The sequence below is a fragment of the Chinchilla lanigera genome, unplaced genomic scaffold, assembly GCF_000276665.1.
Source record: "Chinchilla lanigera isolate Chin_1 unplaced genomic scaffold, ChiLan1.0 scaffold00013, whole genome shotgun sequence".
NCBI classification, from domain to species: domain Eukaryota; kingdom Metazoa; phylum Chordata; class Mammalia; order Rodentia; family Chinchillidae; genus Chinchilla; species Chinchilla lanigera.
Genome location: NW_004955414.1, coordinates 13,076,168 through 13,101,804, shown reverse-complemented (window position 1 = coordinate 13,101,804; position 25,637 = coordinate 13,076,168). Strand labels below are relative to the sequence as shown.

Below are 25,637 nucleotides of genomic sequence, written 5' to 3'. Positions count from 1 at the left end.
TTGTTTTATTTTATTATATTCTATGTAATATTTTGAGACAGTCTTAATAAGTTGCCAAGGCTTGGCTTGATTTCACAATCTTTCTGCCTCAGCTTCCCGGAGAGATGGGATTACAGGTGTGCGTCATCATGCCTGACCATGTTTGCTTTCTCGACCCCTTAGCAGAACTGGGTGTCCATGCTCAGGACCTTCTCAGACAGGATCTCTTCTTACTCCTGTTAATTCTCTGGGACTAGCTCAGCTGCTCTGGACATCTTTGGAGAATGAATGAATGAATGAATGAATGCACACATTGAGGCAAAGTTCAGATTGGGAACAAGAAAGCCTGGCCTTGAATCCCAGCACCCACTCTCCATATAACTAAAAGGCTGATATAAATCAGTGACTTTCATCCTTGGAAAAATTTTAATATTAGCGATGTTCTTTAAGTAGGATTTTATACAGAAGCAAATGTAGGGAAGTGACATAAAAGGAAGATGCTTGGTTAAAGCGGGTGGTAAAAGCCCGACAATGTAGCTCCCTTGAGTAGGGTTTTGGGAAAAAGCAGAGAGGTTCAAGTAGGGAAATGGGTAAATTCCACAGGCCATGATGCCAGAAGAAGAAGTTGAACTGTACTCTGTAGCAACAGGTTTCAGCAGTAAAAGAGCAGCTGGGAAACCAGTGTAGTCCAGCTGGGTGTGGATCCTGTCCTAGCCTGGTCTGATGTGATGCGTACAGAGGAGAAGAAGCAAGCCGGGAGAGTGCTGTGCAGAATGGGGTCTGGGGGAAATCAGGAATAATCATTGTTCTCGCTCTATTTCGGTTTCTCCTCTCATCTTTTGTCACTGTGATGCTCTTTGAAGCTTTCTCCCCATTATTCCAGTGCTCCTCCTTGCTGGGCAGGGAGCCATCTCTGGCTGATGAGCCTGGTTCGCAGGGAGTCGGGGGTGGGGTGGGGGCAGAGGCCTCCCGTGCTCTGAGCGGCTCAGGGCCATTCTGCTGAGTGATTCGATGACCTGAGAAGCCTGCCCATTGTCCAGGCCTTAAGGGGCCACTGCCCCTTACCATTAACCCACCTCAGGACAAAGGCTATCACCAGCTCAGACAAATAAGCTGCTTAGCCAGAACTCATGCATCATCTTGTCACCCACACAGGGGCCCAAAAGGGGTGTCTTAAAAGAGCCAAGAGCCAGAGTGCAACTCAGCGATTTCCATTCAAGGGGCCGCTGAGGCTGGGGACCGCTACCAAAATGTGCACACAGCCTCCTCCTCTGTGCAGGAGGCTGGGATGAGATCTGTTTTGGGAGTTCTCAAGATCCTGTGGGGACCATAGCTATTAGGTGAGGGAAGGCAGCCTGGTGGGGTGAGAAAATGTTGGGAAAAACAGCTAAGCACCCCTGGGATATAAGCTGTCACCTACTATCTGTGTGGCCTTGGCCAAGGGGTTGTATCTTTTGGAGGCTTAGTTTGGTAGAATATCTATCTGTGTGTCTCTCTATCTATCATCTATCATTTATCTATTGATCTTCCTATCTATCTTTCTATCTATCTATCTATCTATCTGTCTATCTATCTATCTATCTATGTATCCATCCATCTCAAAAACTTAGAGGGTAGTTCAAATAATTCCCCAAATTATCTTTGCCATTGTTTAAAAAAATTTTAATATATATGCTAACTTTTTTTCTCTATACTGCTAGTTTTTGTTAGTTTGTTGAAAAGAAAGTTTTATGCTATTATCTGTTTGTTTCTTCTAAGAGACAATCTTTTTGTCTATGTCTTGTATTCTCAATAACTACTTTGAAGATAATTATACACAGTGTATTAACTAATATTCTCTTATTATTTTGTTATGAAATTTTGTTTTATTTCTTCATAAAATTAAAAAAGCAGTAATAGAAATTTGAATTTTGGACTACACTAGCCAGGTACTTTGCTGAGTTCTTCAAATCCATTATTTCACATTAAATTCAAATACTTACGAAGTGGGTATTAGTATTTTCATTTTATACGTAAGGAAAAAGTTGAAACTTGAAGGTTTAATCATTTGTTAAAGATCACAGCTAGTAACAGTGAAGGTACAATTCAAATCTGCATTCTTTTTTTTTTTTTTTTTTGTACCAGGAAGCAAACTCAGGATCTTGTGCTTGCCAGGCAGGCGCTTGTACCACTGAGCTATATCCCTGGCCCTCAAATCTACACTCTCACTCTTCTGCTCCATTTTTTTTTTTTTTTTTTAAGAGTAAGAAATTTTATTGAGAGAGAGAGACAGCTCCTGAGAGACAGGAGAGGACCTGGAAAGTGAGTTGACCTTCCACGGCCTTCTAATGTTCTGACTGATTCAGTGGGGTTGGAAAGGCAAAAGAACCTAGCATAGCACCCGGCCCCTTGTAGGGGCTCAGTACTGGGATCTGCTCTTCAGCTGCACAACCCGTAGGTGAGTGGAGTACACAGCAGCACAGCTGCCCTCCACCCACACTGTCACTCTTCCCTACTTCGACTCGGGAAGGCCCAGTGTGCAGAAGGCTGCTCCTTGAGGGTGGGAAGAGGGCAGGTAGAGGGGGCTGTGGGGTTTGGAGGTTGCCCTAGGAGCTCTGTCTTCTCTGAGAGGAAGCGCCTCCCTCCCTCCACGGCTCCTTGGTTCCTCCTTCTCTTGTCCCCTGTGTACTTGGCCACTCAAGGAGGACACAGATGTGGTGTGATCAGGGTTCACTCTCTAGCAAAGGGCCCCACACAGAGCACACACCAGACACAGTCCGCTAAATTGATGGGCGAATGAATGAATGAATGTCTGAGGGAATAAATACGTCCCAGAATCAGTGTGAGACAACAAACACGCAATATATAAGTGCTGCCTTGCAGATATGAATGTGCAAACCTGTCTGACTTGCCAGCTCTCCTCTTTCTCCCGGCATTCCTGAACCTCCCTGTCTGCACTGATGTCTGGAACACCCTCTGCCTTGTTCTCTCCAGATGTCTGCTAGGGCAGAGCTGTTCAGGTGTACATCTGTCTCCAGGCAGCCAGGAAGTAAGCTGCCTGCTTGTAATCTGTGGATCCCCGCACCTAGGAGGTCCCGAATCATAATTTGCTGAGTTGACTCGGTTCTGCAGAGTGAACAAATCTCATTTTCTTCCCATGTCAGCTGAGTCAGAAAGACCTCACCTATTCTCACTCTCAATTAATGAGGTTCAGCAGCGTTCAGAAGCCAGAGTTCTGGCATTGCCAGGCATTTGCCACAGGTCCTATCCTGGACACTGGGAATTCTCTCTGTCCCCTCAAGGACCATATTACCTCTGCACCCAGGTAAGTGGCCAGAAGGAGAGGTAGACCTTTGGGAAGAGGGCCTGGGCTGCCATGCTGGGAGTGAGGACTGGAGGAACCAGCATGGGAAACGAGGAGAGGTCTGTGGGCAGGGACTATATTTTAAGAATCCAGCAAGGATCACCCTGCAACAGGGTGAGGGATGGATTAATGGGAGGGACAGGGAGCCTGAATGCCACTGCAGTGGTCCAGGGCCAAAGAAGACATCGCAGGAAGTGCTCTGGCTACAGGGAGCGGCCTTTGCAAAGTCAACAAACAGACAGGTATCATCTCAACTTAGAATTTTGCTCCTTTTCGTAGGACACCAAACAGGTGACCCAACTTCAGTTTGCATCTGATAACCCTTCAAAAATATTCTCCACTCTGTCTAAGAGGAGAGTGGAAACCAGCAAACATGGAGCATGCTATGATCTCAGCACCTTAGATGCTCCCTGTTCCACATCTGAAATAGCCCTCAGACTGCTATTCTTAGTCACCTTTCCAGATGGGCATCTGAGTGACAAAGGTGAGCCTGGAGAGGTCACGTAACTAATGGGAAGGAGAAACTAGTCCTTATCAGGTGTGTACGGCCTTAGAGCATTTACTGGAACATCGAAAGGGAGGTTCTGGAAGTGCAAATAAATGTATTATTATCATTAGCTGGCCCAGCAGCTTTCCAGAGTTATTTATAGAAATAGCATCCAGAAGGAAAGAGGGGATGGAGCATAAATGAATTACCAGTCATTTTCCTCTCCTTTCAACTCCACAGGGAGGCCCAGCTGACCAGAAGGAAAACACATCACAGCGTTTTCATCTGGTACCAAACATTAACGCTCAGTTGCTGGAACGGTGGGGAATGGGGTAAGGCAGGGGCTCCGGCAAGGCCTCTAGGCTCTGTTTCTAAAACCCCATGCTATGTTTGCTTAGCTGCTGTCTTGGACTCACTCCCCACCAGAAATCTTTGGAAATCACCCAGGAGGAGAAGGGGATTAAAGCCCAGGACTCCCAGGCAGAGCGATTAATTCCTATGGCTCTTCCAAGCCTGGAGGGGTAAGAGTATAGGAATCTGCCTTCCTTCCAGGGATTGCTGGCCAAAAATTTTGATTCCAGAAGGGAAATAAAAAAACTAACATTCGCTGGGTATGTATAATTCAGTAATGACTGTGCCAAAATCATTGCCCATATTTTCTCATTTTTACAACAATTTCGTGAAAACATGAAAATTCATCTCCATTTTACAGAGGAGGAAATTGAGGCCCAGAGGGGTTAAGCAATTGCCCGTGGCTACACAGCAAGGCAAACACCCACAGGTCTCCATGGCCTATCGTTCTCCACTACAGCTCTACACTGTGTCATTTCTGCTTTTCTTCTGGCCTTAAGTCCTTTTGGGTCTTGTGAAGCAAAAGGAATGTTTTAAAGTTGTTTAATCTCAAACACCTATATAAATAATGGCAGTTCAGAGGGAGAGCGAGAGGTAGAGAAAGAGGAGGGAAGAGGAAGCCACATGGTTTCCTGGTCCACACTGGGAACCATTAACCAGTAATGGGGGATCCAGCTGAGCTCAAAGCACCCAGCTCAGACCTGATGACAGGGGTGGGGGCAGGAGGCTGCATGGGGTGGAGGTGGGAACAGATGGCCCTGGAAAGACCATGTCTAGGAAAGAGAAGGAAGATGGGTTCCGGGAACAGCAGGAGACGTCTGTTCTCAAGGTGAGCGGGCTATGGAGGGCATAGCACTAAAAGCGCAGGGAGTGGGACCGAGCAGCAGAGCTGTGGCCCTGCAGGCGTCATTTTTATGCTGTCTTGTGAGGACTAGTCACAGGCAGCACAGCTTCTGCGTTCTTCCATCTCTTTTGACAGTGTTGAGGAGTCTCTGTTTGGTACTAGTGTGTTTTTATCATCTAACACTTGCCAGTGTCCCTGATTCCCAAAGACAGGCAAATCTCTGCCAGCACCCTGAGCAGGCATTCTCTCACCAGAATGTGATAACCTGCGATCATTGTGTTTATTTTTACAATTATATTCTATTTATGGTAAGGCACACACTTGCCATATGACAAGTGAATTATAGCAGTAATTCATATACGATAAACAATTTCCTTTGCAAATAAGTAAATTCACTTAAATTTTTTAAAAAAGTGAAAAAGAGGCAGTTTAAAGGAACAGAAAAAACAGTGAAGGTGGGTACATCACTATGGCACAGAACGTGACAATAACACAGAGGAACATAGTTTGGGAAATGTTGACTGAATGCAATTCTCTCAGTTGCCAGACTAGGACACTGGGGGATCCAAAGACAAAACTCTTCCAAGGTGATGCGGTAGGCAGGAGATAACTGGGATCAGAAGCCAGGTGTCCTGTTGCCAGCCACATGCCTCCTCCTAGGGAGGCTTCCAGGCCGTTTGGGTTGGGATTCTGAGGAGGTTTCTTCGAGGGAGATTTGTGATTGGACATTTGAATTCATGTGGATGGCAGGCTGGACCAACCATCTGTGAGCAAACCCAACAGTGGTCCAAAGCCCTCTGCTACACTGCCCTCTCTTTGCCTATCCTTTGCTTCCTCCAGCACACAGCTTTTACCAAACTGCACTTCCAGCCAGCTCTGCTATTTTGTGGATCCAGGGAGATGACCGTGTGCCCAAGCTTCGGGCTCTGAAGGCTACATATATGTTAGTGAAACTCATCTCCCAACTCTCCCTGGCCTCAGTACAGCTGCCTCTGCAGCAGTCTGGGCCCCAACATCAGAAGCTGCTGTAAGGTGTGGTCTGGTGTCCACACGGGTTCAGTGGAGCAGGCCGGTAACATTTCATAGCGAACACAAACCAGGCTTAGTTTCCAGATGGAAAAAGCCAGTTCACTTAGCTAAGGTACCTTCCTCAAAGGGTGGTCTAGGAATTCCTAGATCCAATCAAGCTATGCACCAAAAATGTTATTTTTGTACTCTTTAATGCAACGGTATTTGGGAAAACGAGTGGAAAAGGAATTGCAAGGAGTCTGCAATCCATTCACGTGAGGGACTAATTAGAGGGCCAGGTTCTCCCAGGATGTTAGGTTATATTAATTCAAAGTGTGACCTGTTTATTTTGCAAGGTCAGGAAGAAGCCTTACCTCCTAGAAAGCCAATGTGGCAATTAAACTAGAGTCACCAGAATTTGCCTGAGGTAATGCATGAAAAAGGGCTTTGTAAACTACATAAAACAGAAGTGACCCCTCTGAGGGTGTCCCCACTGCCCCCAATTAGGGGGTGTAATGTCTGCCCCTGGTGTGAGGCCACAGGTGAGAGCCTGTCTGGTTCATGGAGCACCTGGCAGAATGGGAAGGGCCCTGGAGTCTGTGCCGTGCTTTGAAACTTAACTCTACACATGGGCAAATCGCTTCTCTCCATGAATCTGCACAGCTCTGCCACGCATGTGCTCAGCATACTTTTCCTGCTTGCATGTGTGGAACAGAGGCTGGTGGAAAGGAGGAAGAAAGGAAATCAACTTACTTTTCAGTTTGGTAGTGATTTCAATGTGACCTTAGGTGCCAGGCACTTCGATCAGGCCAGAGACACTGTGTGACCAAAGCCCACCTGAAAGAACTTGGAGTAAGACCAGGAAATCAGGCATGTGAATAATTAACCAGGGCCCAAACTGCCCCAGGAGGAACTGTACAGAAGACAGCGGGGAATCAAAAAAAGGGGGACCATATATCAGAGGGGCTGTCAGGAAGAATTCCTTAAGAACTCAGTGTGAGGGAGTTCTAGACTTCAGAGAAATGGCCGCGTAGCCTCCTGCCTCCCCTATTCCTGGGCCTGCAAGCTGACCAGCCCCCCTTCTTGCAGCAGGGGGACCTGGCTCCCCTGGGAAGCATTGCACATGAACAGCAAATGCTCTGCAGAGCTTTCCAGCCAGAGACTGTCTCTGCATCGTGTCTTCCAGTTTTCAGGTTTTCTAGGTGTCTATAACCTGGGGCAGGTTACCCAGCCTGAGCTCCGCTTCCCCCACTGAAACAGAAGGCACAATTCAGGATTCCATTACCCCCAGTGCAAAACCCCAGAACTCTGACAGTAAGTGCTTTACCAAAATTCATTTGGTGATAAAACCAATCTGAATTTACATAAAGCTTGTTGTCTTTAAAATTCCAGTAGAACAATTTACGTTTCACTGAAGAAAGAATAATGTGTTTAAGTACTGTGGGAGTTTCAGGGAGAATGGACTCTGTTTTTTTTTTTTTTTTTCTTTCTTAAATCTGAAAACATCTGAATTGTGAAATATATCTGACTCCAAGAGTTTCGCTTAAGAATTTTGACCGAAAAACTTAAATATCTTTTTTATAAGGTCTTTCTATTAGAGTATGTTTCATGCTTTTCTCTGAAAAATACTTAAAATGTCATCAGGAATGAATAAAGGAAGAAACCAATTTGTCTTGGTACCAGGGATTGGGAACCTAACTTCTCTACATAGCTGATGCCACAAGAATTTATTTACTAATACAGGTCCTTCAACGCAAAAGAGTTGAAAGTGGTAACAAACTGCCTGAGAATTTTACTTGCCCCAATATCCTTTTCCCTCAGAACTTGCTAACAAGCAGACCCAAGTAATTGCCACAGCGGAGAACAATGAACCAGGCTCAGGAAACCGTGGTGGAGGGGGGCAAACCCCTCACTCCCCTCCGCCGTTAGAAACACACATCGTTTTGACTTCTGACTTCACACACTGACTTGAAAGGACCCTGGTGGACTCCTCCACGGGACCGTGGATTGGTTCTAAATTAAGTCGATTTTTTTGTTTTGTTTTGTTTTAGGAAAACACTTTTAGAAGGAGCTTGCATACATAACAGTGTTTCCCATTTAGAAAGAAAAATAAACACTCCTCCGCTGGATTGGAAGTCAAAACAAAATAATCCCAGCTGCTTAAGACCCGAGAAAGTCAATGAAACTGCCAAACAACGGTGATGCTGACCAGCGAGAAATTTTCTGAGGAGAGGCAGGAAGGGCCCAGTGCTGGAGAGGGGTGGGGGTGGGGGTGGGGGGACAAAAGCTCTCAAGCTGCAACAAAATTTAGCGTCCAAGTTATCTGGTCTTATTACAGACAGCTAAGTTAAGTAGAAATACTATAGGCAGTCAGACAGGGCTAGGCCCTCAGAGGAGTCTGTATAGACACATTACAACTGTGGGTAGAGGTGCTTTCCTTCAAGGCCAGACCTCAAGATAAAAGATAGACGGACTACACCCACACACTTCCCCTAGGGATGAACAGCAGTGATTGATGGTCTAAATCGGTATCAATCACCTTGGGTGGGGGGCCAGGAGGAGTCACTGGCCCACTCCCTCCAGAAAAAGCCCCCATTCAGTCCATGTACACTTGTTATGGGACTTGCTTCCCCATTGAATCAATATTACCCAAGTGATTATACTCATACTCTTATTGGTTGGCCACAGTTTTGTCCCACCTCATGATTTCTCACTGGATCAGTGTTACCTAAGCAATTATACTTGTAATCTTACTAGTTGATTACAGTTTTGTCCTACCTCATACCCACCTTGTGATATCCTGTTGGATCAATGTTACCTAAGCAACTATACTTGTAATCTTATTAGTTGGTTATAGTTGTCCCACCTGAGACCCTCCTCACCTCTTGGTTTTGCTCTATAAAACTCCCTTGAGAAGCTGGGATCCCCAGCAACCTACTTGGGACCCTTCTATCTCCTTAGAGAGAAGCTTTCTTTCCCTTAATAAATTTTGTTTTCTTTCCCCCAGTAAATATTTTCTGCTCTTAAACCTTTGCTGTTCCTAGAATTCATTCTTCGGTTTTAGAGAACACTAACCCAGTGTATAGGAAATCTAGCAGGCTAACAGATTGGCAGTTATAATATTTCCTTTGTATTCAGATTATTGGAGGTCTTACATCACCCCGATATCAATCTGATTCATCTTTGAAACAGAAAACACAGGGGCTGGGGATTTAGCTCAGCGGCAAAGCGCCTGCCTGGCAAGCGCAAGGTCGTGAGTTCGGTTCCTGGTACCAGAGAAAAAACAAAAAAAAAAAAAAAAAAAAAAAAAAAAAAAAGAAACAGAAAACACAGAGGAAAGATCCCATGCTATGATATCAGACAGACGTGCATTCAAATCCACGTCTACCACTTAGGAGCTGTTTGACTTCAAAGAAATTACTAACCATTCTGAGCCTGTATTATTTCAATGAGACTAAAACAGGTAACCTCACAGTGTAGATAAGAATCAACGATTCCATGAGATTAAAATGCTTCTAAGGAACTGGGTGCCTAACTAAGCTTTATGAGGTAATAGGAAGTCAATAGCCAGGAATTCTTTTAAAAACCAGCTTTTCTTTGGTGGATTTCCTCTTATTTTCTCCAGCCTCCTATGAAGGAGGATATGGAGATTATAGAATCTCTTATTGGAAAAAAAACCCCAAAGATGAGAAAAGAGGCAAGAGGGGAAGAAGGGAAGATGGGAGGGAAGGAAGAAAAAGAAGGAAAGAAAGAGAGAAAGGTAAAGGAAAGCAAGAAAGAAAGGGGCTCTGGCATCAAGCAGACTTGGTTTTGAATCTTTGCCCTATCCTTTACTGCGAGTAGCAGGGTAAGTTCCTGGGCCTCAGTTTCCTGAACAGAGGTCGTACATAAACTGAAGTGTAGACAATGGCCAGAATATACTCAATGGTTGTCCTTTTTTTTTTTTTAACCAACCCTTCTTCCCCTCAGTTTTGAGAAATTCTCCACAGCCTTCTCAGTGATTTATCCCCTGACCCTCTTAAATACTAACCCCCACGTTTCAAAGCCTCCTCACTTCAAAATTGAGATTAGAATAATTCATGAAACATCTAATATTTATTCTGAAAAGTTTCTATGGGGTAGGGACAAATGCCTGCTTAATCCCAACCACTTCCACAGCTTCTCAACCGTGACCAGTTGATATTTTGGTGAAATCTTTTTTGTATACCTCAGTGCTTTCTGGATGTGTGCCCTTGGGGGAGGATTAGGGCTGTGATGACAGAAAGAGCTACTTGCCTTGTTTTCTTTTCCTTGGGGACAATGAGCCGCGCTGCGCCGTCCCACGTGTTCTCTGTGCACTTTACATGGGGATTTTCTCAGGGTAGTTCTGAGGCCTAGAAGACCCGGCATCCAGCCTAGGGCTGAAGTTGACACAGCTGCAGACCAGGGTCTCCAGAGGAGCAGCTAGAGGCAGCCCAAGCTGGTTCCCAGAGGTCAGCTCCACTAAGGGAAGCCTACGCATGGTTGTCACCCTCCAGGAGCTAGAGAGGTCCTTTTATATTTTAAAATATACTCTGAATGAAGTCTCCTGGGAAGCAGGCCTCACAGGCATTGTTCTGTTTATGGAGGTCTCCAAACCTTAAATTGGTGGCTGGGATATGGTGTGCAGTTAGAGAATTTGGCCAGCTTTGTCACTTTTGAACTCCATAATTACCTTGGCAGATTTTCCCATTTCACAGGTGGAACAACTGATGAACTGAGAGGTGAGGCATCTTGCCTAGGGTTGTGCTCTGGGATTCAGTCTGAGGTTTATGTGAGACTGTCACCTCTTACCCTCCGGATTAATTGAATGTTAATAAACATTGATGCTTTTATAATTAGCAAAATCACTAAAGATAATTACATTAAAATATTTTCACTGCCCAAAGTTAAACAAAACCCTATACCAGTGATGGTGAATCCTTTAAAGACGAGTGTCCAAACTGCAACTTAAAACCCATTTATTTATCACAAAGTGCAATGAAACCCGAATACTGAGGTTTTAGTTTAGAAAGAACAGCTCACACATTAATATCTTTTGTCTTAAAAGAAAAATAACACTCATGCCCTAGGTTCAATACCACTGCCCTATGCACATTTACTGGGCCCACAACGTGTGACCACATTGTCACTTGCTAGTGCTAGGTTCGTGCCAGCACTAGCAGGTCCTCTGGTTTCAGGGGATGGGAAGGCAGGTGATAGGGTCCAGCTATGTGCTAAGATGCAGTGGGCTCTCTCAGGATCCCAACCCCAGAGCAGCAGACCAGTGAGCACCCAGACGCTCCCATCAGGCCTAGGACACACTCATTAACAATCCTTACAGTGCCACGCAGATCAAGTCCCCAGGGAAAGAAACCAAAGTGTCTCATGGCCCCGGAGGGGAGCAGAACCACACAGCAGCAGAACTGAGCAGACAGCTGCAGGCCAAAGTGTTCCCACCTTCCCTGCACATCAATAATGCAATAGCGCCTTAGTTTGCCTCAGAACTTGCAACAAAGCAATTGCTCCTGCTTGGTTAGTTAGCAAGAGGAAAGGCTACAGACCTTAATCTCTTGCTTTTCTTCACCTACAAAGATTAGTTATTCAGAAATGAATGGAGAATATTATATGCGTGTGTGTATATATATATATCTATATATGAAATATATAGATATATATATTTTTCTTCTCCAGTAAGCTCAAGAAGGCTACTGACAAGGACAAGTCTCACCACCAACATGATGTTCACAAAATCAGACTACCATAGGATTTGTTCCTTCAGTGGCAAGATGGGAAAACTGAGGCCTGGAGCATAACAGTGATTTGCTAAGGACAAACAGGTATCCACAGAGCTGGGCTGGAAGCCCAGCTCCCCTCGCTCCAGCCAGGATTCCTGTTCTGCACACTGTCTGAAATATGCACAGTGACAGTCAACACCCAGCGGGTCGTCACATCACTGTTAGGGAGCATGATGTAATAGGTCCTGGAAAATGGCCTAGGCTTTGGTCATTGGCAATACAGAGCTTAAAGCCGAGTCAGAAGAGAGCCGTGAAGGCTGAACATCTCTGTTTCCAAAGACAGCACAGGCTGGGGAAGGTCCTAGCCAGGAAGGGAGGTAGGTAACAAACCTCCCTTCTTCGTGGGCGGCCTGGAGTACCTAGAGGAGCTGTGGTGGCTTTTGCCAGGCAGCCATCCTGTTCTGTGCTCAGTGCTTGTTACTGCCCAGGTTTAAAGGACCCTAGACTCCCACGAATGTGTCTTTGTCCATGTTTTCTCTCTGCCCCAAATGCTCTTGGTTAATGCCCTTGGTGATCTCTGGGGGACACACCTGTCTTCCTCCTACAGACCCTGCTAGCATCTCTGCCAGTAGATACTTCTCATTCCCCTAGGCTGCACAGAAGCTCCTTCCTGAGTCATCTTGTCACCAGTACACTAGGCTCCTTCCTCCCTATCACAGTGGGCTGTCTTGGTCTATTCCCTTTGACCGTCTTGGAGCATGTCTCAGTACCTGGTGAGGTGTGGGAACGTTCACAAACAGGTTCTTTCAAGCTGCGTCCTGTACCACCCCCTTTATGCTTGTGGAGACAGCTTAGAGAGGCAGTGAGACTTGCCCAATGTGCCCAGCAATACACTTATAGTTAGCAGAACTATCTCAATTCTGCCATGGACTCTGCTTTACGCTTTCTTGAATACTTCCGTGACTAGAGTTTCGCCTGGAATTTAGCATCACAAGGGGACTTATAAATAAACATTTGCCAAATCAACAGTCTTTGGTGGTTTGGTTTTCTGTGGGCGAATGGTCTAGGTCTCATTTGTTCTCTTTTCCTAGAATCATGACGCCTTGGGCACTCGATGGTGATCTCAGATTACCTCACTGTCCTCCCCACCTACCTTAGAGGCTTGAATCCCCTGCAAAACATCCTTGCAAAGAAGGACTGGCCCCTCTCTACTGGACACAGAGAAGGCAAGCATCTCCACACAGGTCTAACAGCTCCTGATCAACCTGATGGCCTGGTGAACCTAAACACTCCCACAAAACTCTGTGCACCTCCTCTCCTCGGGAGAGCCAGGGTAGCTTAGAAAACAGCGTGTCATGGGTAGATTCATGCTGCAAACCAGCAGCTCTACCTTAGCCAGCAGTCAGCCCTGCAGCTGGCTGGCACTTGAGGGGCCTCTGACTCCAGGCTGTGTGAAGGTCCAGAACTTTAGGAGCCAGTGCTGGGCCTCATTGTTAAGGAAATTTTCCGAGTTTTCTTGTTGTTAATGGAAACTCTATCATATAGGTCTCATAGGTAGAGCAGTGAAGACCATCCAAAAAAAAAGCAGCAGGTGACAATCTCTGGCTCAGTCCTTGGCCCACAGTAGGAAGTCCATCAGTGCTATTTACATTCGGACATTACTTTTCCTCCTGTGTTGATCTTTGTATCTTTACCTGTCTCGGTCTCTACCTGGTGCTTCTGTCTCCTGGGGCCTGTCTGTGCAACTCAGTCATGCGTCTGCCTGCTCCTGTCTGTCAGCAGGGAGGGGGCGCAGCAATCCCAGAGGCTCCCTGAACCCCTGCGGCGCAACCCCAGGACAGGAGCTGGAGCTGGGCTGCAGCCAACCGAGCCGCCCAGGCCCCGAACTCCCCGCGAGCCCACCATACACCAGGCCCCTCCACCCCTGCAAGCGGCCTGAGCAGGCATCGCCAACGAAAGGAAATACAAGAAACAAACCCACAAAAGTTAGGAAGAGAGAAAGACACTTACCGTTTGCTGCGACCCCCAGGCTGGCGGAGCCACTTTTAACTAAGAATGAATTAGGGACAAACTCTTCCTCAGAGTCTGAGTCCGGGGTTGGCTGGGCCACACCGTTGCCTAGCAACCGCCTCTGGCTCTCATTGGCCGGAGGGGAGGGGGGCGGGGAGGGGGACTGCTCAATAGGGGTTGATGAAGCGGATGAACAATGCAAGGGCGCACCTGCGAACCACAAAGACAAACACAGACAGAAAAAATAATGAAAATTGATTTTGAGGCACACGGGGGGGGGCGCAAAATAAAACACTCATCGGGGGGAGGGGGGCTCTCCCAACAGTTTGCGATCTACTGCACACGTGGTCTGGGGGCGGGGTTGCTGACTCCGCAGAGAAAGTTGGTGTGAACTCCTGAAGAGCTGGGAGGTGCAGAACTCTGCTCAGCTCGCAAAAGGCACCTCCATAACACCGGCCGCCTTAGCTGCCTTGCCTTTTCTTTGAGAGATGCCCAGAAGCCTGGATCTACCTCTGACTGGTCTATATTACCCAGCAAAAAACTGCTACTCCTTTCTAAGCCTCAGTGGCTTCACTTGGCCAAGACAAGGTGATCGTTGAGCCTCTAAACTGGCCATTCTGTGATATGGCCGAATTGAATGATATTCTTACTAGTGAGACTTTAATCCAACATTCCTGCAGCAAGCTCTGGGGCTCATAAAAGCCAGAGTGAGCCAGAGAGAATGATCTAAGGCTTCCCTTCACCTTTGGCATTCAAGGATTTCAACACATCAGTGCTTTGGTTTTCTAACCTAACGTTTTATGATTCTTAAATACTGACATTCTCTGAAAACTTATGGAAACTTACAAGTCTTGTTCACTTCTCTGTCCCCAGAATGTAGCATAGTATGTGGCATATACTTGGTATTAAAGACATATTTGTTAAATGGATTAATCCCAGAGATTTAGGATCCTGAAGTTTTAACAGTTGAATGTGACCGTCTACAATATTAGGGTGCTACCATTCTATGAGTTCTAAAATGTGGCAACTCTACTCCAAGTTTCTATTATGTCATGGTTCTAAGGTCCCAGCTTCTCATGGCTCTATGAGCAAACTCCCAGCTCTTCAGAAGGAGGAGGCAATGGCCTGGCACAAGACCTTTGAGCTCAGACAATTTGCATTCTTGTCTGTGGCTGACCTTCCAACATGTGCAGTACATCGTCTATTAGGGAGAGAGCATAAGCACAGACATATAAAGGCATACAGTACAAGACAGTGCATCCACTTAACACCAAGGGCTGTTTATTTTCTCCCACCTTGACTGATAGAAGATGTATACCATAATCATATCCATCCATCTTTTCACAGAGACTAAACCTTGGGAAATATAACGTAGCCCAGATGGGCCATCATAAGATCTGGCAGGCCCCTAAGTTAGAGGGAGAACAGAGAGCCACTGATTGTTTGGGGCAAAGAAAAAGCTTTTTGTGGTCTGTCCACATAATAGAAGCCCAATTCATAGTCAGCAAATCCTGCAAGATTTTTCAGGTCCCGTGATCTTCATGACACTCCTGGGCTTTGCTGTGCAGGACAGTATTGTCTACAGTTGCTTTGTGTGCTCCTGGCAGGTTTATTTTAGAAATTCAGTAAGGGCAATTGAGACAACAGGGCTCAACCACTAACGTACAGTCCTTTGGTGGCTTTACCCTTTGTGTTTTCATTTCTTTATCTAAAAATTTGGGCTATGATTCCTCTGTCCAAACCAGTATTCCCAATTCATGGTGAGGGAAACTTCTCCTTCCCAACACGACTTACCAGGCATTTATAGGGCTCAGCATTCCTTTTCTGGACTAACTTTGTCTTTCTGGTCTGACATTATGTTTGTCCTGCTATATTTGCAGTTATTGTGTCTGTTTTACATGCAAACATGTACAGTAAATTCTTAGGGTATACCACATTCTTGGAGTAGGCTTTGGAGGGCAACAGAACCAGGATTTGCTTCATAGCCTAGCCTCCTATTAGTTATATGATTTGGGGGAAATTGCTTCCAGTTCTTTGTTTGTAAATTATCCACTCCCTGTACTCTGCCTTTTGTAAAGTTGCCATGCAGACTAAAGATATCCTATGTGAGCACGCAGTGTGCCCAAGTGAGTACGAGCCTGTGGTCAGTATTCACCAAGTGTTTATTACATTGATCAAAACCACACCACCAAGAGTTCCATTCATGACTCTCCTTTCCTTCCAGTCCCAGATCTGGAAAGTTTTTTGCCTACCAGGTTGCATTTATTAAGTAAATATACACACATTTCCTTATCTTTTATTAAGTAAAGCCATCTTTTAATCTCAAATCAGAGCTTCTGATGAGCTTGGGATAACCAGTACCATACCACGCTGAGCTGTTAGAATTTCAGCCCAAAGTTAAGAAACATGATATGTTGTTCCGTGGTGCTTGTTTCAGCTTCTTCCTGAATAAAGCTGTCAAGCTTTACCTAGTAAATAGTTCCAGAATGAAGTAAATCGTTCCATCATGAGCTTCAGGGACCCTGGGTTGAACCCAGCCGCACTCCCTGCCAGGCTTCATGCTAGCCTGTTCTCCCTCCCAGCCAATCTCCCAGCCTCTCCTGAGAATCTGCATTGCTCTGAACATTCATCACTAACATCCGAAACCTCTAACAAGGAACCAGACCCTTAGCAGGCATGAGAAGTTTCTATAAAGTATGGATATTAGTGAGAGCATGTTAATTCCCTTCCTTTCATCCACTGGCAGCTTTTACTCTCAGTGATTGCCAAGGTAGATGCACTGAATGATCACCTAGGATGCAAAAATATAGTAGGAAATATTTATCATTGTAACTCACAGTTTTCAAATGTCAGTGTATATTTTACAGTGTACATAACACATGAGAGCTTGAAATGCGTGCACTGAAACGCAGGGCTGCACCATTTCAGTGTGTGGAAGCAGAGTTGGTCATACTAAGAGCAGGGGCTGCGGATCCAGCCAGACCGCCTGCATTTGGAAGCCAGGCCCACTGCTTGCACTTGGCCTAGGGCAAAGTATTTCACCCTCAGTTTCCTCATCTTCATAATGGAGATTAGGGGAGAAAACGAATGCCTACTCTTTTTTTGAGTTGCTCTGAGGAGGGCACTGACTTTATCTTTTCTTTTTTATTAGAGAGAAATGGATGGTTATAAAAGTATTATAACACTGTTTTATTCCATAAACATTTTCTAAACACTGATTCAGGCAGATGAGGAGATACCGTGAGAGACACAGTCTCAGAGAGCGGGTGGGAGGGGACAAGAGGGTACCGGAAGCTCTGAGAGGCAGAGGAGGGACGGGTCAGAGCAGCAGGCAGCCCTGTGCAAGGGAGGAGGGCTGGGGTTCAGAGCAACTCCAGAAACAGAGAAAGGCTTTACGGCACCATGGAAGACCTCAGTGGGAGAGATGGTGGTGTGAGTATCCACAGCAGAGAGAGGGATACTCTGGTCTCAAGCACCCATCTTTCTCCTGGTCTCAGCCATCTTCCTACCTCCTGTCAAGGCTCTGGTGTCACCATTAATTTAAGTTCTCACCGAATCAACTTAGACTTGCAGGTATATGCTGGCTCACTCTCATCTCCAGGGTCTCACTGCTGTCCATCACCCAAGTCTGCGGAATTGTACAATTCTTTGCATTAAGTCTATCTGAACAGTTCCCCCTGGAGCCCAGCTATAGAACTTCTATCTCTGAGCACATGCTGTTCCTTCTTTTGGAAGCATTTCTTTTCTTGCTACCACCCTGTAGGTCATGCTACCCTTCACTCATCTTTAGGCCTTCACCTCATGCTGCCTCCCTCAGGAAGGCCTCCTGGATGTCTTCAGCCTGGATTTCCCACAGATATTCCCACAAACCCCAAACTCTCCTGGCTGCAACCTTTTTTTGCCTTGCAGTGTTTGCTTATCTGTGTCCTCCACCCACTCGCTGCCTTGTCTGTTACCGTATTTCCCAGTGCTTAGCCTAGAGTTTTACAGAGGAAGTACTAGTAAATATCTGTTAAGTGAACGGCAGGAAGGAGAGTACTGTGATTATAGCACAACAGTTCCATGTGAAAGTAGTGAAACACGGATAGTAGATTTGGGTTTTGGATCCTGGAAAAAGGAAACTGATCCTATTAACTGGGGAGCCATGGGCCAGCCACTGTTGAGCAGGAAGGTGAGCGGCCTCCTTCTGTGCTTTAGACGGATCTACTTTTTGAACTTGAGGCATCACCTCAGCCATCTGGATTTCCTTCCTAAGGCCTTGGCTCCGTGAGGAGGTTGAAAGGGCAGGTGACCCGGGCTTGCCTTGTGAGTGGGTCCCCGATGCGTGCACATGGAGGCAAACAGGGATGCCTGCTTCCTGGGGTTCAGCTGTGCCAACCCATGTCTCCTGGTTATCTGCCTATTGTAGATACTTCCACTGCGGTGCATCTGTGATCAGAAGAGATGATGAGATTGAAATGGCCCTTCCCATACTCCACTCCAACAAACAAGGGAGTCAGTGGAGGGTGGGGAGAGCCATCCACGCTTCCTGAGAGGAGGCCTCAGTGAGGCCAGCAGTGACTTCTGGTATCTAAGGATAGAGAAAGAAGGCTGCAAGGTGAGGGAGACACCTGCTTGGCTGGGGTAGTGGGCAGGGCAAACATTTGCACAGCTCATCTAGGAGGCCAGGCTGGGCCACACGCTCTCAAGATCCTTTCTTCACATCCAGATAATAGAAAAACTCACCCCCATTTTCCTTCCTTCCTAAAAACAAGGCTTACGGACAAAAGAAAGGCCAGAGAGACCAAGAAGCTCAAGAGAACAATAGATGCTGCCTTCCTGTAGAATCTGGAGCACAGTGCTCTTGCCCTGGGTTCCACTTTGTCCAGGTTCCCTTGGGAGAAAGTCTTGACACTTGGGAACAAGGACCCAGGCTTTGAGCGAGGGATTTGGCCTCAGGGGTCCCAGGTCACAGAGCTTCATTTTGGGCACAAAGGACCTCTCTGTGGAGCAGCCCAGCTCTTCCCTGGCCCACACAGACTTCCTGTCTCTCTAATTAGCATCTCACAGGGGCACAGCCAGGAAATCCTAGGGATGAAGGCCCTGATCCTCTGAGCAAGTGGAGCCCAATCAAAGCCCAGGGATCTGTGTTTGGCCACCAAGGCCACACTGGATGGGAAGGCTGGCTCAGGAAGCCCCTGTGCATTGGGACACAGGTCTCAGGAAGCAGCAGGTGGCCATGGAAGGAGCTCAGAGTCTAGAAGCCCTGGAGAGGAATTCTGGGTCTACTGGGTTCTGGGTGTGTGAGCAGGGGTGAGTTTCCTACCTGTTCTGGGGCCAGTTTGTGAATCTATAAAGGGAGAATGATACATTCCTTGTCCACGAGTGAACAAATGTGAAACATTTGGCACATATGTTTGCTCCCCACAAAATGAGATTTTAAGAATAGATCAATGTTGTCCAAATCTTTCATCACAGAAGAACCACTTTTTATTTTCCATAAAGAGAATCTCAAGTAAAATTCCAATGTCTACAAGAGATAAAGGATGGCTGCTGAGGGGCTGCAGTCCAGTCTATTCTTTCTTCCCACAGTACTTGAGCTTCCTCTAGGGAACACAATGTGATCAGGTGATCATTATCCCCCCAGCTGCCCCCTTTTGGTACTGGGGATTCATCCCAGGGCCATTGCACAGCACTGCATCCCCACCCATTTTTAGGTTTTTATTTTGAGACAGGGTCTCACTAAATTGCCTAGGCTGGGCTTCAATTCATGATCCTCCTGCCTCAGCCTCCCAGACTGCTGGGATTATGGGTATGTGCCATCATGCCTGGCTTTATACCCATTTTTGAAATCAAGCAATAGAGGTTTGGAGAAATGAAGTTATTTTTCTGTAGTTGTAGAGCCCAGATAAAAAACTGTAACTGCAACCATCTTTTTCACTAGGCACAGGGAAGGAGAGACATGGCCATTAGGGAAATACACCTAAGAGAAAAAAACATGGCCTTCTTATTGGGCAAACCTGCAGTGAAAGCTCAGTTCCCCTGATGACTATGTCACCTTGGGTAAGTCACTTCAATTAGTTTTACTTTTCTCCTTGAAAAATGGAGAAAAAATGGAGTGATAATGTTCACCACAAGGATTTGCTGAGGGACTGATGAATAAATAATTTACCAATCTGCTTGCTCACAGTTAAGGCTCAACCAGTACTGAAGAGAACTTAGAACAAGAGAATATTGGGATCTGCAGAAAGAACAATTTCAGTGACTTATACCTTTGTGTGCATTGATGGTACCTTTCCTTTCATTTGTCATGTAATGTATAATTAGAGTGAGTCTCTTTTCAAAGAAGAACTTTCTAGCATTCTGGATTCTAAGTACATCTAGGGTATGCCATGAGACTCAAAGGGCTAGCTGATGAACACATTTATTATTCTCAAAGATCATTCACAAAATGCACTTTTTAACACTTTGCTCAGCAGTCCAGAGAAATGCATCTGAATGCCCAAATGGAGTTGTACTGATCTACATTAAACCTCATCTAGATCATGATAGGGAAATTGGTGGCATGTCACACACATACAACAGGAACATGCAAGTCCCCATCTGTAAAACAGAGTTCTTGCAATGGGCTACTGGGAGGGCACTTTCTTCCTAGGCAATTCCCTCGATTATTAAAAGAGTTTCCTGATAACTTTTTAATTTGCAGCTCTGTAATTTAAAAGCCTTTATGTAAAACACATTGCCCAATTCCCAGCCATTAGTAAATAAATGACGTGTAGAAATCAAACCATCAGACTCCCAGACCAGCATAGACACCTCCCCTTTGGGGAATACTGACTTGAAAGTTCACCCTTCCAATGAAGGGCAGCTGGGTTCAATCTTTAGTCCCTCTACTGAAAACCAAATGCACTCTCCTCACGCACCAACATAGTTTATCCAACTGCGTTGTCAAATAAATAAATCATTGTTCTGTGTAGAGGATGGGCATTCAAGAAAATAGAGCTTTCTTTCTGCCAGAAGTGTAGGGATTTCTAGCAATGCTACAACTGCAGTGGAATCATGCCTGCGTTTTAATCCTGTGAGTTATGTCCATGTGTGCTGCTTGAACAGACTATCCATATGTTGCTCATCGCTGTGTCCTGGCCTGGATCAGAGTCTGAAATCAACAAAGGGTTGTAGAATCAGTTCCCCTAGTTATTTGAAATCTATTGGAACCTATTCCTGCAAAGCATATCAAAGAGTTGGAAATCTGAAAATTCACAGTGAGCACACATTCTGGTTTATCCTAATTTACATCTATTATTCTGCATTGATTAATAAGTGTGGCTCCCTTCACTGTAAAAATGTCTTGATTTGGACAATCCATTACATACCTACTCTGTTTTGGGGCAGTAAATTGTAGATTAGATTCCACACAGGAGGCTGAAGATCTACAGTTATGGAATTGGGGTCAAAGGATCTGAGTACAATGTCAACAGTCTCATGTTCATAGCCAAGCTGTATCACCCCTCTGTTAGATTAGCACACTCTAAGGCTCTTTAGTGGTCCAATATTGTGCAAGATGGGAGTATTTGTAGTCTACATCTCAAGGGTTGTTCTGAGGATTAAGGGAGATTGTGGAAAAATGCAGGGTGTGAATGGCTTTAGTTAAAATGAAAAGTTAATACCTCCAGCAGAACAGATTTCAGAAAGTGTTTTCTGAAGGAATAAATTTGTATAAATGATTAGGAGAAAAGATGGGCTAAATTAAAAAAAAAACCCTACTTTACAACGAGTCTCATTGTTACAAGCAATTCTGAATTTTGATATGGTTTTATATCTTTGAAAATTTTCATGGTGAGCATACATGGCTCCTTTTATATCCTCAAAGCTTATTTTTGAAAATGATAGCACCAAATAAAACAATAAGTGTAAAAATATCTGGTATCTAATAGGTGCTGAAAGTGATAGTGTTCTTAAATGCAAAAATGATTTCATGCATGGATACTAGCAATATAATTAGGTATAATTTGATTTTTACCTGAGCATTTCCTCTTCTGAAATTCATTTAAAATTTGACTTTTTAAACATTTTATTTTAAGGACATTCATCACAGTTTTATAATAGAAAAAGTAAAAAAAATTAAATTTAAATTTTAAATGTTTAAAATTTAATTTAATTTAATTAAATTAATTAATTTATTTATTGTTTTGAGACAATAAAGACAAGGTCTTGCTATGCAGTTCAAGCTGGCCTTGAGCTCACTTTGTAGTCCAGGCTGGTCTTGAACTTACAATGATCCTCCTGCCTCAGCTTCCCGAGTGCTGGGATTACAGGTGTGCGCCACCACACCGTACTAAAATTTTAAATAAGCATTGTTCATTTCAAAAAGTAAATGCCTAATTATATAAACAAGGCACAGTAATGCAAAGCTATTATCACACAAGGGGTGAACAAAACATACAGTGAAAGTTTGAAAGTTTATTACAGTAAAAGATACATTGCCTTTAATCTCCCTCAATGTACCCCTCTCCTTTACACACTTAGCCTATTGTTTGTTACTTTTTCAAGCAGCTCTGGAAGTCCTCTTTTGTGAGTGTCTTCATAAGCTGTGATAAAGAATCACAGTGAACGATACTGTTCAGTGCCACCCAGTGGGAAGGTAGGCTTGTAAATACGTTATGGTGTGTCCTCATCCTTGTTATTCACTGAATCTGGCAGCATTTGACATCTGGCTCTTCCCCAAAGTCAAAATGACCAGGAAAGGTAAACATTTTGAATTGATTCAGGACACCCAAATAGCCACATTACAGAACTAAAGGTACTTATGAAAGATTTCCAGACTGCTTCAAAAAGTGAAAGAACAGTAGGATGAATGCACTGAGAGTGAGGGGAGAGTATTTTTGAGAGGGATTAATGACAATGTATTTTTTACAATAGTAATTCTTAAAAATTTAACCATGACCACGTATCTATATGCAACAAATTATACGGTACATTTGTAAAGAACAGTTAGTGATATGGGAAACAGGTTGTCAAAAAAGAGTGGTGTAAAACTGTATGAAAACTACTTCTGACTTTTGTTTAAATGTGTGTGCACAATCCACAAAACATATTAATATTGTTACCTTATAGCAGTAGAATTAGGAAATAATTCCATTTTTTCTTTATATTGTCATATTTCCAAGAAAAAAGTGTGACAGTGAGATTTGAAAAACAGCAAAAGTTATTTTAAACAGAAGAAAACATACGCACAGAAAGTCAGCTCTGAAGATGGCGCCTGCCTGGGGACCCGCCTGGGAAGTGCTGAGGCGCCCTCGGCCTCTGGGTCCTGGGCAAACTCGTCCTTGTCCAGCCTAGCAAATCCTGTGGTTGTTTCTCCCATTAGCTGGCAGCCCCCATTAAGTCAACTCTCCTCCATGGTGGTTATTTCTGGAAGCAGGGCCCAGGTCGTCTGTCTCTGTGACTTATCCTGGGAAAATGGTCTCTAGAAAGTGGGACACAGTATATTTCTCAGCCTCAAGTCTTTCGATCACCAGCTTTCCTTCTCACAGGTTTCCCAGGAACTTGAAAAAATAAAAATGGTTTTAAGCACGGGAGAATGGAGCTGTGCTCTCGCCTGCCTGCCTGGGAAAGCCAGCCCCCATCAGCACATTCCTCCTCAGCACCTTGTCTGTCTGGTCTTCACACAAGGTTGGCCTACCACACAATCCTCTTATTGGACATGGGCCTAGTCCCTGGAAACAGCGACTCATCTTTTATTTTTGTGATATCCTATCAATGGCATTGAGATATAATTAATATACCATACAAATTTCCCATTTGAAGTGTACAATTTAATGGTGTTTGCTGTGCTCACAGACTTGTGCAACAATCAACTATAATCAATTTTAGAACATTTTCATCATCCTCAAAAGAAACCTCACACGTTTTAGCAGTTACTCCCCATTGCTCCCAAACTCCTCCATCCCTGGACAATCACACATCTACTTTCTGTCTCTGTGGAGCTGCTTGTTCTGGACATGCCATGTAAATGGAATCATATGTGTCCTTTTGTGCCTGGCTTCTCTTACTGAACATAAGGTTTTCAAGATTCACCTATGTTGGAGCATGAATCAGGAATTTCTTTTCTTTAGCAGGGTCTCATTAAGTCACTAAGTTGCCTAGCCTGGGATCTAATTTGTGATCCTCCTGCCTCAGCCTCCCAGAGTGTTGAGATTATAGCCTTGTGCCACCACTCTTGGCTTATAGGAAAATTCTATGTTTGACCTCTTAAAGTAACTGCAAGACAGTTTTCCAAATGGGCTGTGTCACCTTGCATTTCTACTCACAGCATGTTATGATTCCAGTTTCTCCACATTTTTGCCAACATTTGTTATTATGTAACTTTTTGATTACAGCAATTACAGTGGGTGTCAAGTAGCATCTCATTGTGGCTTGATTTGCATTTTCCTGATGACTAATGATGTTGAGTATCTTTCCTGTGATTACTGACCTCTTGTACATCTTCTTCAGAGAAATCTCTATCAGATCCTTTACTCATTTTCATTATTTTTCCCCTCAAATATTTATTCTGTGCATTCTTTGCCAGGCAGTGTTCTAACTGTCACTGATAGGCAAAGAAGGCCAAATCCTTGCCTTCAGTAATGCACATTCTACTGGGAGAGAAAAATCAATGAACAAGAAAGCAAATATCTGTGTAAAACAAGATTGAGTGGAGACAAATTCTACGAAGAAAAGTCAACTGGGTATGCTACCAGGAATGATGGGATGGGTGTGCTATTTTAAAGAGTCATCTGGGAAGGCTTCTCAGAGGAGGTGACTTTTAAACAAAGTAAATGAAGGAAGGAGCCATGTAAACCTCTGCAACGTCCAGTGGATGAGTACTTGCAGCAGGACTAAATCCATGTGAGGGACAGAAAGAAAGCTAGCAGGGCTGGAAAAGGATAGCAGGGAGAGGGCTGGGAGATGGGCCTCGAGATGTTGCCAGGGCCCAGGTTATAGAGTGGCAAGCACTGCAGACTGATGCTGCTGTGCATCCGTGTTAGTGTGAGCCAATTCCCTGAAGACGGGGATCAGTCCCTCTCGTCTCCAGGTGTCCACAGTTCACACAGCAATTTCACAGGTGGTGGATACACTACATTGGGGTGGGGTAATGGCCTCATTCCCATTTCACACACAGAGAAACTGAGGAGAGGTGATGTGACTCACAACTCACACGGGGCTACTGGGGACTCCAACTCAGGGAAAGGGCAGTCAGCGAGATGTGGATTTAAACTTGGCTGTTGTTTGGGCAGCTTGCTTCATCTCTTAGAATCCTGAAATTCTTAGCAGCTGGGCCTACCTTGCAGGAGTGCCACGAAAAGTAAATACGTGAGAGTACGTGTGTCCTATGGCAGGTGCGCAGTAGTGCGAACGCTGCCTCATTTCCCCTTGATGGTAAACTCCAGTCCTACGCCCTGGCTGTCTGTGTGTGCTGCCCAGACGGGCACGAGGGACACAGGACTAAGATCAACACCTGGCCTTGCAGCTCAGGCAGCTGGAGAAGAGTGGTAAGGGAGGAGCTGGGGTCAAAGGTGAACATGAGGCCTACTGAGCTCCCAGCATCACCTGTGACTCCAGGCTCCTCATAGGTGGCTCTAACCTTCCTCAAGGGCTGTGTCTAGCGGGGTTTAAGATGGCTCTCCATCCTCCTGGAGGTTTGACTGGGGCCGATGGAGGGGCCACTTCCCCTGGGAAGTGTCAGAGGAGGAAGGGATGAGGCAAGCTGGCTTATCTCTGAATGTCAAATTCTACTGGCAGCTGTGACCAACGAGCCAGTGAAATTTATGAGAGGCTTCGGAGGATCTGGTCACAGAGAGCTCTCTTCAACAGGGAGGCTGGGGCTTTGCACTTTTGCACTGAGACTTGACTAAGAAAGTC

The 25,637-nt window shown here is 45.1% G+C and overlaps 1 protein-coding gene across 8 annotated transcripts in view; it reads right to left on the bottom strand.

The window, feature by feature from the left end:
* The window catches only part of Tenm4 (teneurin transmembrane protein 4), a 715,396-nt gene that overhangs the window by 262,719 nt on the left and 427,040 nt on the right, over positions 1 to 25,637 (bottom strand). For 7 of the 8 annotated variants that reach the window (XM_013511959.1, XM_013511956.1, XM_013511957.1 and 4 more), the window contains one exon: positions 13,758 to 13,967. The exons of the other annotated variant lie outside the window; for it this stretch is intronic. In XM_013511959.1, the coding sequence (XP_013367413.1) occupies positions 13,758 to 13,967 (210 nt within the window). The remainder of the gene's footprint in view (positions 1 to 13,757; positions 13,968 to 25,637) is intronic. 8 annotated transcript variants of the gene reach the window in all.